The sequence below is a fragment of the Macaca fascicularis genome, chromosome 18, assembly GCF_037993035.2.
Source record: "Macaca fascicularis isolate 582-1 chromosome 18, T2T-MFA8v1.1".
Lineage (NCBI taxonomy): Eukaryota > Metazoa > Chordata > Mammalia > Primates > Cercopithecidae > Macaca > Macaca fascicularis.
Window position 1 is genome coordinate 81,115,321 of NC_088392.1, and position 12,530 is coordinate 81,127,850.

At 42.4% G+C, this 12,530-nt stretch overlaps 1 protein-coding gene across 17 annotated transcripts in view; it reads left to right on the plus strand.

The window, feature by feature from the left end:
- CEP192 (centrosomal protein 192) overlaps nt 1–12,530 on the plus strand; it is a 142,875-nt gene that overhangs the window by 69,993 nt on the left and 60,352 nt on the right. For all 17 annotated transcript variants that reach the window (XR_012427353.1, XM_065533539.2, XM_074022954.1 and 14 more), the window contains 3 exons: nt 1,092–2,010; nt 2,902–3,050; nt 4,734–4,964. Coding sequence is in view for 16 of the 17 variants with exons in the window: in XM_065533539.2 (XP_065389611.1) it covers nt 1,092–2,010; nt 2,902–3,050; nt 4,734–4,964 (1,299 nt within the window). In the remaining variant the exon portion in view is untranslated. The remainder of the gene's footprint in view (nt 1–1,091; nt 2,011–2,901; nt 3,051–4,733; nt 4,965–12,530) is intronic.

Consider the following 12,530-nt stretch of genomic DNA (forward strand, 5'->3'; position numbering starts at 1 on the left):
GGGATACATGTTATTTGTTATTATTACTTGGCAGATAATATAGTCTTTGTTTCTTAGTGTCTGTATTTCTGAAGCTTTGGCCAGGAGAAATTTATAAACCAAGTACCAGAGCAATCAGTGAAGGTTACGTCTGTCTAGTCTGTAAATTTCAGCTGGTCTGTCCTGCAGAGCTGCAGATGTCACTCCTCAGATTATGCATTATGTACAAAGAAATGAGTGTGGATGTTTACCAGGACTGTTAACTTGATGCTTCATAGAGCCACACAAGTTTAGAAATGGGAGAGGACTTAGAACACATAAAAGTTAACATCTTTGGCCGGGCGTGGCGGCTCATACCTGTAATCCCAGCACTTTGAGAGGCTGAGGCAGGCAGATCACCTGAGGTCAGGAGTTCAAGACCAGCCTGGCCAACATGGTGAAACCCTGCCTCTACTAAAAATACAAAGAAATAGCTGGGTGTGGTGGCGGGCCCCTGTAATCCCAGCTACTTGGGAGGCTGAGGCAGGAAAATGGCTTGAACCCGGGAGGTGAAGGTTGCAGTGAGCTGAGATTGCGCCATTGTACTCCAGCCTGGGCAACAAGAGGGAGACTCTGTCTCAAAAAAAAAAAAAAAAAAAAGTTAACATCTTTGAGTGTTCAAGGCCAGGCAGTAGCATGGGCAGATGGTGGAGTGGGGCCCTGCCAGCCTGCTGAGCCGCCGCCTGACCTCAAAGTCGTTATCATTTCAAGCTTGCTCGGCCCCCACTCCTTCGCTACTAATTTATTTAGATTTTTATTGTAAAGTTTATAGAAATCCCTTAAATCCGCAAAAAGTTACTAGACTCTAGTCCTTTATCTGTGCAAAATTTTCAGATATTCTTAGTGTATACCTATTTTCCTCATAGTATAATTCCTTTTACAAAACAACAAACACACATTTTCTAAGTCTGCATTTCACAACTGCAAGACTACTATTTTTGTGTAAAACAATGTTTTTTCAAAGAGAAACCTCATGCACATCTCTTTGTTACTTGAGCTTTTACCAGCATCGTTTCAATTTGTTGTATTAAGTTTTTCTGTGGATTATTAAAAACAAATTTTCTTGCACTCAGAGTGATATCACCAGCGAGTTGAGTACCACAATTATTCAAGGCAGTCCAGCCGCATTGGAGGAACGGGCTATGGAAAAATTGAGAGAAAAAGTTCCATTTCAGAATAGAGGAAAAGGAACATTATCATCTATTATCCAGAATAACTCTGATACAAGAAAAGCAACTGAAACCACTTCTCTGAGTAGCAAGGCTGAGTCTGTAAAACCTGACTTTAAATGGAGTAAAGATCCCTCCTCCAAAAGTGGAAATCTGTTGGAAACCAATGAGGTAGGTTTGACATCAAACCCTGAAGAAGTGGACCTGATCAGGCTGGCTCTCCTGGGCAAGTCAGGTCTGAGCTGTCAGGTGGGGTCAGCCACATCACGTCCTGTGTCCTGCCAGGAGCCTGTAGATGAAGATCAAAGAATAATTCCTAAAGATAAGTCAACTGCTGGCCGTGAGTCCGGGGGCCAGGTTTCTCATCAGACCACCTCTGAAAACCAGTGCACTCCTGTTCCCAGCAGCACAGTTCGCGGCTCTGTGGCTGACATGCAGAACGTACCTGCTGCTGTGCACGCACTCTTGGCGCAGCCCTCTCTCAGCACAGCTCCCTTTGCTCAGCGGTATTTGGGAACGCTCCCTTCGGCTGGAAGCACCACCTTGCCTCAGTGTCATGCTGGCAGCGCCACAGTCTGTGGCTTCTCAGGAGGCCTCCCCTACCCAGCCGTCGCAGGAGAGCCTGTGCAGAGCTCGCTGGCTATGGGGATTTGTCTGGGGTCAAATATCGGCTCTGGATGGACGGGCCCCTCTTCCCTCTGTAACCCGTATTCTAATACCTTAAATCAGAACCTGCTAAGCACAACAAAACCTTTTCCTGTGCCGTCTGTTGGTACCAACTGTGGAATTGAACCATGGGATTCAGGAATGACATCAGGATTGGGTAAGATGCTCTTTCTCTGTTTTGTTGCTTGGTATTATTTTCTCAAATGACACCACAAAGCTGGTTTGTTCCAAGGAGTTACTGGTTTGCATTAATTCCTTGTAAGTTTTGTGCTTCTTCCTAAACTGAGAACACCATATATTTCTGTGCAAACGTCCCTGAAGTTGGCTTAGAAAAATGCTACACTTATGCAGGTGACAGGCTGCCTGTGGCTCTGCCTTCCTCGTCTCTTTTTTGCTCTGCCGTTGCAGTTTTGTGATTATTTCACCTAGGAAATGTCCAGTTTAGAGTTGAATCCCAGAATGAGCGAGTGCCTCCACCTTGTGAGTCTCTGGGTGGCTGTTGTGGGGAGAGGCAGCACTCTCAGGTGCATGTGTGGGGCAGCTTCTCTCGGGGAGCTGTGCTTTTACTGACACGGTACACACGGCCACTGGGCTACTGTCTTCTCTGCCCTCCAGAACAACTGCATGAGGACGTTGGAAGATAGGTGGCAGCAGTAAAGTCTGATAAGTGTCTACGTCTGGAAAGTTAGAGCCTCTGGAGTTCTTTGTTTTTGTTTTTTGTTTTGTTTTGTTTTAGGATAAGCAGTGACTTATAATTTATGAGAGGAAAGGAGATTACTTACAGGCAGTAACCTCAAAGAATTGATTAGCTGTAATTGTGAGTTGGATCCAGTTTTAATTTTCTTTTCCTGGGCTGGACGGAAGCAGGAAAAAATTGTAGGCAGGTGTCTGAGGCTCATGCAACATCAGGGACTCCCTCATCAGGAGCACTGTGACTCTAGCTCTTAAGTGTAAACGGCCGTCATGTAAACTCATTGCCGTTTAACAGATTTGGCTTATAATCAGGGGTTTGCTGTAACGTGCATTTTTGTGCCTTCTTCTCACCCAGGGAGTGTCCAAGTGCCGGAGGAGTTGAAGCTTCCTCACGCTTGCTGTGTCGGGATCGCTTCCCAGACCCTCCTCAGTGTGCTCAATCCAACCGACCGCTGGCTGCAAGTCAGCATCGGGGTCCTCAGCATTAGTGTGAATGGTGAAAAGGTAGCTTTCTACGTCTTCCTCATTTAACCTAACAGTTGCATTGTGATTAGGTGCTTGGTTTCCCCCATCTCTAGTGCTAGGTTCTCCCTTCACCCCTTTATTAATGCACACAGTCATTGCCATGCTCTCTTTCTCTCAGACCCCTTTTGTTGTAGTGCTTGTAGAGTGTAAAGTGAAAGAGTGTTTTGCATTTTCCATCATTTATTGTTTATATTTTATTGTTATTTATTTGTAAAATCCTATAAATTTGCTTTTAGTGCTGTTATTTAAATCATCCAAAGCTCGGAGTTTCTCGTTGCTACTTGTCAGTTTTGTTAAAGGTGATTGAATATAAGTAACCATGACTTACCAAAAAAAAAAAAAAAAGAAAGCAGCTACTCTTGGAGCTTATGCTTTCATTGGCAAGGGAAGACTTTTTGACTAATTTATCTGATGATTTTCTTACATGAGCTTTTGAAATACTTGGAAACGCAGTTTTAATATGAACTCCTAAGACAAATGTCCCTTACATGATCAATTATAGTTCCTGTAAATCTCTCCTGGTTACAGTGACCATTTGAACGTCGGTGAGTGGGGAGCGGGGTGTATGGTCAGCAGCTGTTTTGAAATGTCCCAGTTTTATGACTGTTACTTGTGAGTCAGCACTGGTGCATGGGTTTCCTCTTCCCTCCTGCCTCTTAGTGGCCATTGTTTGCCTGGTAAAATAAGATCGCCTCCCCCCACGCCTTCTCGGCTTCTCCCCTCTACTCCCAGTCCTCAGGTTAAATGAAAAGCAGGTGGTTGAAGGAGAGGGTTGAGAGTGGAAGGTGGGCTGTGAAGACTTTTTAGGGGCATCCTGGAGTCTGTGAATGAAGCAGTGTTGTCTGTGGAAGTGGAGAGTGGAAAAGAAGATCCCCATTGACAGTGAGGAGGGAGGGAGGGTGGCTGGAGTCTGTGAATGAAGCAGTGTTGTCTGTGGAAGTGGAGAGTGGAAAAGAATACCCCATTGACAGTGAGGAGGGAGGGTGGCTGGAGTCTGTGAATGAAGCAGTGTTGTCTGTGGAAGTGGAGAGTGGAAAAGAAGATCCCCATTGACAGTGAGGAGCGAGGGTGGCTGGAGTCTGTGAATGAAGCAGTGTTGTCTGTGGAAGTGGAGAGTGGAAAAGAAGATCCCCATTGACAGTGAGGAGCGAGGGTGGCTGGAGTCTGTGAATGAAGCAGTGTTGTCTGTGGAAGTGGAGAGTGGAAAAGAAGATCCCCATTGACAGTGAGGAGGGAGGGTGGCTGGAGTTGTCACTGCGGTTGAAGCAGTCAGGGCTCTGGGACCTCAGTGGTTAGCCTGACTCTTCTTCCCCCAGCCCCCGCCCACCACTGTGTTGTGTGTCCTAGAGAGACTTACAGGGCTGTGAAAGAGTGACCCTTGTCAGTGTCCTTTTTAAGACAAGTGAGTGTACAGGTCAATGTGCTTGCTTGGAGATGGACTGGGGAGACAGCCCTGGTGCAGCAAGAACATTCAACTCATGAAGGATTTGACTCGTCGTACTTTAGAGACCATGAATGACAAGGTTTTGACATTTTTGAAGGATAATAAATGTCTTAATTTGGCAGTTTGAGTGATTGGGAAAAGGAATCTTAAACTAGGTGATTCTACTTGATTTTCATTGTGAAGTCATTAATAACGAACTTTGTGGCTCTTTTTTGAAGGTGGATCTTTCAACATATCGTTGTTTAGTTTTCAAGAATAAAGCCATCATAAGGCCTCATACCACAGAAGAGATAAAAGTGCTTTTTATCCCATCCAGTCCTGGGGTTTTCAGATGCACATTCAGTGTTGCTTCTTGGCCGTGTTCGACAGATGCTGAGACCATCGTACAGGCGGAAGCTTTGGCCAGCACCGTCACTCTCACTGCCATTGCCGAGAGTCCTGTTATCGAGGTACCCGTTTGTAAATGAATCTTTGTCATACCTGGCGTTTTAAAGAAGACTGTTTAACGTTAGAAGTAAAATTTGGGAAGAAGAAATTTGTGGACAAAGGAGCCACAAAATTAGTTTCAAGCTGAACTTTAGTTCTTAGTATCTTTTTATTTCAAAATTTAAAATTATTTTTTATTTTACAGAAACACAAGTATACTTGCTAAGATATCTATAAAGCAGAGTATAAGGTTAAGCAGTATTTTCCAACTGATTTCTATTGTATAATTTGATGTCCACTTAACAACGTGCCAGTGGTTCATATTCTTTTTATATTTCTGCACCTGGAGATTATTTGCCAGCTAGAAAAGTTTCCCTTCTCTAGTCACCTATTTTCTGGGAGCCAAAGAAATTAAGTCTGGCCAAGTTAGGATAATAAGTGGTTATTAGATTATGTGCTCATTTAGGATGATGACTCTCAACCGTGGCTGCACATTGGAATAACACTGGGGTCTCTTAAATGTACCCCAATACCTGAGTCCCGCTTTGACTGAATCAGAATGAGGGAGGGTGTGGCTGCCTCTCGGTAATTTTTAAATCTTCCCAGATGATTATAATTTGTAGCCTTAGTTAACAACCACTGCTTTATAGAGCTGTCTCCTCTTAGTTATAGTGAAATCAGAACTAACATATTGGAAAAAATTAAGGAATGTGAGAGGGAGGGATGAGAGGGTGCAGAGCAGAGGAAAAGCAGAACAGGACTTGATACAGTAATGAGTCGCTTAACAATAGGGTATGCCCTGAGCAATGTGTCCTTAGGCAGTTTTGTCATTGTGTGAATATCGCAGAGTGTGCTCACACAAACCTCGACGGCACAGCCTTCTGCACACGTAGGCCTTATGGGACAGTCCATTGTTCCCATACAGCTTGTTACTGTACTTAATACTGTAGGGCAGTTGTAACACCATGGTAAGTGTTTCTATAGCTAAACGTAGAAAAGGTACAGAAAAAATACATGATAAAAGGTTAAAAAATGGTACGTTTTATAGGGCACTTACCAGAGGACTCAAAGTTGCTCTCTGTGAGTCAGTGGTAAAGGCCTAGGACATTACTGTACACTCTTGTAGATGTTATAAACACTGCACATTTAGGCTATATACCAAATTCATTAAAAAAAAGTTATACTATGATGTTATGATAGCTCTGACATCACAAGGTGTTAGGAATTTTCCATCTCCATTATAATCTTACGGGATCACTGGCCTGTATACAGTCCATCATTGACCAAAACATCATTATGTAGCATGTGACTTTAATTAAAAATTAGTTGATTTCAGCTGGGCACTGGCACACACCTGTAATCCCAGCACTTTGAGAGGTCAAGGTGGGTGGATTGCTTGAGCCCAGGAGTTCGAGACCAGCCTGGACAACATAGTGAGACCCCCGTCTCTACACAAAATTTTAAAAGTCAGCTGGCTCTGGTGGTGCATGCTTATGATCCCTACTACTCCAGAAGCTGAGGTGAGAGGATCACTTGAGCTCAGGAATTTGAGGCTACAGTGAGCTAATGATCACATCACTGTACTCCAGCCTGGGCAACAGAGCGAGACCCAGTCTCAAAAGAAAAAAAAATTAATTTCCTAATATGTGAATTGAACTTAACATATTTAGCTAACCACACTTAACAGGTGTTACTGATATCCTCCTAAAGTTAATTAGTTGTTTCAGGCCAGGCGCGTGGCTCGTGCCTGTAATCCCAGCACTTTGGGAGGCCAAGGCGGGCGGATCACCTGAGGTCAGGAGTTTGAGACCAGACTGGCCAACATGGCGAAACCCTGTCTCTAGTAAAAATACAAAAATTAGCCAGATGTGGTGATGGGCGCCTGTAGTCCCAGCTACTCAGGAGGCTGAGGCAGGAGAATTGCTTGAACTCAAGAGGCGGAGGTTAGAGTGAGCTGAGATCATGCTATTGCACTCCAGCCTGGACGACAGAGCAAGACTCTGCCTCAAAAAAAAAAAAAAAGATAAAGTTAATTAGTTTTTTCATTCTGCAAAGCTGTAATTGTGACTTGCGGTTTAGAAGTGGGTGTTGGGGATGAGACACAGGGTAGCCGCTCTGGGAGACGGGTGAGAATCACCAGCGTTTTCCCCACAGTACACGTTCTTCAGGGGATGCTTAGTAACCCAGCTCAACAACTTTATTTTCTAGGGCATGGAGGAGGAAGTCGATTGGAAATGTTCTCATAAAGTTTTTTTTTCATGTTTTCATGTTCCTGTGTCCTTACGTTGGTATCTGCACATACTATAAACTTTTAGTGATCTTTTTTCTTTTTGGCTAAGTGCCGTTTTATATACTTCTCAGTCAGCTCTGCTCTGCTTGCCTTTCTCTAGGTCAAGGTTTTTCAGCATTAACACTAGTGCCATTTTGGGCTAGAAGATTCTTTGAGGGTAGCGAGGGCTGTCTTGTGCAGTGTAGGATGTTTAGCAGTGGCCCTGGCCTCTACCCACTGCAAGTCAGTAATACCTCTTTCCCCACTGTGGTAACCAGTAACGTCTCCAAACATGGTCAAGCCACCCCCTATAGGAACCACTGAGAACCGGTGTTACTAACCTCCTGCATTTCAGTACATTTCACTAAACCAGCTGTTGAGCCTGCCTTTAAGCAGCTTACCTTTCTGTAGCAGACATGATAAATCACATTTATGCAATATTTGGCATTGCCGTGTCCCGAGCGGCTCACATATATCAGTGGTGTTTGGTAGTGGAAGGCAGTGGTTCCCTACTGGTGTGCTCATTGGAACCACCTGATGAACTTCAAAAACTGCTGATGTCTGTGTCTGAGCTTTGAATCCAACAGACAGACGAGTTTGGGAACCACTGGTATAGGGAATGGTTCAGTATTAATCAAGCTAGTTGAAGCTGCCTTCTTGGAGGAGTGGAACCAGAGGAATTAGGCCCTGATGGCTCAGCAGGGTTTGCCTGGGGAACCACATTCCCGATGAGAGAGCGTTCGGGCATTTTATACAGAGACCACATGCATAGAACTGTTAGATTACGTTCTCAGCATGATAAAGGGTCTCCCAGGTACATAATGCAAATGTTACAGTTTAAAGTATGTGCACCTTTGTTTTGGCTAGGTATTGCCAATTTGCTGTCTAACTTACGTTCCTAGGAGAAATGTATGCAGGTTCCTGTTACTGCTAACCTTTGGTATTGTTAGATTTTATTTTATTTTTTTAATCATTCTGGAGTGGTATGGATTTTTTTTTAATTTTAAATTTTTCTTTTATTTAAAAATTTTTTGTGGGTATCTAAATAGGTGTATGTATTTATGGGGTACATGAGATGTTTTGTTACAGACATGCAATGTGAAATAAGCACGTCATGGAGAATAGGTTATCCCCTCAAGCATTTATCGTTTGAGTTACAAATAATCCAGTTACATACTTTAAGTTATTTTAAAATACACAATTGTTGGCCAGGCACGGTGGCTCACGCCTGTAATCCCAGCACTTTGGGAGGCTGAGGCGGGCGGATCCCAAGGTCAGGATATCGAGACCATCCTGGCTAACATGGTGAAACCTCGTCTCTACTAAAAATACAAAAAATCAGCCGGGCCGGGTGGCAGGCGCCTGTAGTCCCAGCTACTCAGGAGGCTGAGGCAGGAGAATGGCGTGAACTCGGGAGGCGGAGCTTGCAGTGAGCCGAGATCACGCCACTGCACTTCAGCCTGGGCTACAGAGCGAGACTCCGTCTCAAAAAAATAATACACAACTATTATTGGCTATAGTCATCCCATTGTGCTGTCAAATAGTAGGTCTTAATTCATTCTTTCTATTTGTTTAGTACCCATTAACCATCCCCACCTCACCCCCAACCCCTACCCTTCTGAGCCTTTCATAACCATCTTTCTATTCTCTCTGTTTGTAAGTTCAATTGATTTGGTTTTTAGAACCCACGAATAAGTGAGAACATGTGATGTTTGTCTTTCTGTGCCTGGTGTATTTCACTTAACATAATGGTCTCCAGTTCCATCCATGTTATTGCAAATGACTGGATCTCATTCTTCCTATGGCTGAATCGTACTCCATTGTGTGTATGTACCACATTGTCTTGATCCACTTATCCGTTGATGAGCACTTAGGTTGCTTCCAAATCTTAGTTATTGTAAACAGTGCTGCAACAAACATGTTTCTTTAATATACTGATTTCCTTTCTTTTGGGTATATACCCCGCAGTCGAATAGCTGGATCACATGGTAGCTCAATTTTTAGTTTTTTGAGGAATCTCCAAACTGTTTTTCATAGTGGTTGTACTAATTCACATTCTCACCAACAGTGTGTGCGAGGGTTCCCTTTTCCCCACATCCTCACCAGCATTTGTTATTGCCCGTCTTTTAAATATAAGCCATTTTAACTGGGGTAAGATGATATTTCATTGTAGTTTGGATTTGCATTTCTCTGATGATCAGTGATGTCGAGCACCTTTTCATATGCCCGTTTGGCATTTGTGTGTCTTCCTTTGAGAAATGTCTATTCAAATATTTTGCCCAGTTTTTGATTGGGTTATAGATTTTTTCCTGTAGAGTTGTTTGAGCCCCTTATATATTCTGGTTATTAATCCCTTGTCAGATGGGCAATTTGCAAATATTTTGTCTCATTCTGTGGGTTGTCTTTTCACTTTGTTGCTTGCATCCTTTGCTGTGTAGAAGCTTTTTAACTTGATCCCATTTGTCCATGTTTGTTTTGGTGCCTTTGCTTGTGGGGTATTGCTCAAAAGAAGTCTTTGCCCGGTCCAATGTCCTGGAGATTTTCCTGAAATTTTTATTTATTTATTTATTCATTCATTCTTTCATTCATTTAGAGATGGAGTCTCGCTCTGTCGCCCAGGCTGGATTGCAGTGGCGCAATCTCGGCACACTGCAACCTCCACCTCCCGAGTTCAAGCTGTTCTCCTGCCTCAGCCTCCCTGGCAGCTGGGATTACAGGCACGCACCACCATGCCTGGCTAATTTTTGTATTTTTAGAAGAGATGAGGTTTCACCATATTGGCCAGGCTGGTCTTGATCTCCTGACCTTGTGATCTGCCCTCCTCAGCCTCCCAAAGTGCTGGGATTACAGGTGTGAGCCACTGTGCCTGGACCCAATGTTTTCTTGTAGTAGTTTCATAGTTGGAGCTCTTAGGTTTGAGTTTTTAATCCATTTTGATTTGATTTTTGTATATGGCAAGAGACACGGTCTAGTTTCACTCTTCTGCATATGGATATCCAGTTTTCCCTGCACCATTTATTGAAGAGACAGTCTTTTCCCCAGTGTATGTTCTTGGCACCTTTGTCAAAAATGAGTTCACTGTAGGTGTGCGGATTTGTGTTTGGGTCCTCTATTCTGTTCCTTTAGTCTGTGTATCTGTTTTTATGCCAGTACCATGCTGTTTTGGTTACTGTGGCTCTGTAGTATAATTTGAAGTCAGGTAATGTGATTCCTCCAGTTTTATTCTTTTTGGTTGGGATAGCTTGTCTATTCCAGGTCTTTTGTGGTTCCATGTAAATTTTAGGATTTTGTTTTTCTATTTCTGTGAAGTAGTATGGACATTTTAACAATGTTGATTCTTCCAGTCTGTAAACACGGAATGTTTTTCTATTTTTTGGTGTCCTCTTCAATTTCCTTAATCAGTGTTTTATAGTTTTCATTATAGAGGTCTTTTACTTCTTTGATTAAGTTAATTCCTAGGTATTTAATTTTATGTGTGGCTATTGTAAATGGGATTACTTTTTAAATTTCTTTTTCACATAGTTCAGTGTTGGCGTATAGAAATGCTACTGACTTTTATATGTTAATTTTGTATCCTGTAACTTTACTGAAAGTTTTTAAATCAGTTCTCATAGTTTTTTTTTTTTTTAAACATGGTCACTTACTTTAATAACAATACATATACCGTGTTATCACCATGGGATATAAATTCAGGTTAGACAAGATAATTTCCCAAGTGTAATAGCATTCTGTAGTATATAAAAGTTTGTGTATGCTCTCTGGCCAAACCAGCTTGCTCAGAAGACCTTCATCAGTTTCATTATAGGTAATTTGTTTAGTTTAATGTTTACAGTTCTTACGGAGAAAATAACACACATTTAAAAAGCGTTCATTTTTTCCATGAGTGCTTAAAATACATATTTCTATTTCAAGGTGACATTTAAAAATTATTCTAATATAACAGCAGCAAAAATATAGTCTGTAGTTACAAAAGAAGTAAGCTAGAATCCGTAAGTTGTGCTCATGTTTACAATTGTGATTCTTTAATAAATACTATCACTATGCAGCTCTATTGTAAGCTTTCAAGATTTGGTTAAACACACCCACATACATACTGCCAGTTGTGGGAGGCTTTACAAGTTATATTCCCTGCACTCTTTGGACAGAGTTCTAAAAGAGCCAGCCAGTCCACAAGACAGGCATTAACTGGGGCAAATAGGACTCTTGTATAACATCTAAAACATGAGATTCTGCAACAAACTGGGGGCACTACAGGGTTGGCCTGGTATCTTCTTTAGAACTAATTTCATCACACAGTTTAAGAAGGTGGACATTTCAACACCATCAAGAGCATTTAGGTGACATGTTTCTTTTACGCTAACTTGACTTCCTTGAATGGCCTAGTTTGTAAACTGGTCACTAGTAATTTGGTCACCAGGCAAATCAAGAAAGGAAGTCAGTATTCAAAATGCCATGTTACCATCTGAACTCACTCAAATAGTTCACTTTCAACATTAATATGTAACTTCAATAATGAGATGTCTAACTAAAGCAGACTCCTCCAACAAGACGAAGACAGCATCTCATTTAAATGCTCATCTTTTCCTTCCGTATTACCTTTGACTAATGTTTTAGTTCTAAACAGTTTTTACAGTCCCAACATTAACATTGTAAACAGATTTATCAAGCTATTTATACATCTTTTTGCTCACCATTGCTTCATGAATCTCTTGCTTTTCCCTCTGTTACGGACTCTGTTATCTAAGTTTTTTTAATTTTTTTTTTGAGACAGAGTCTCGCTCTGTCACCCAGGCTGGAGTGCCGTGGCGCAATCTCGGCTCACTGCAAGCTCCGCCTCCCGGGCTTACGCCATTCTCCTGCTTTGGCCGCCCAAGTAGCTGGGACCACAGGCACCCGCCACCACGCCCGGCTAATCTTTCTTTTTTTTTTTTTTGTATTTTAGTAGAGATGGGGTTTCACCATGTTAGCCAGGATGGTCTCGATCTCCTGACCTTGTGATCCACCCGCCTCGGCCTCCCAAAGTGCTGGGATTACAGGCGTGAGCCACCACGCCCAGCCCTGTAATCTACATTTAAAGTGAATTTACTTCATAGTTTATTTCATGTTTCTAGTTCTTGGGATACTAATGCTTCTACTAGTTACTTTTGCTGAGTCTTTCTGATTTTCTTCCAGTGGCTTCTAATTTTTTGATATTTAAAAAATTTTAATGTGAGCTCACATTCATTGAGGCTGCTTTTTGCTTTAGGAATCCCATGACGTGTCTTAGTCTTTGGAAGTGTCTCTAGAGAGTACTTTTGCAGAAATGTTGGAGGTGTTAAAA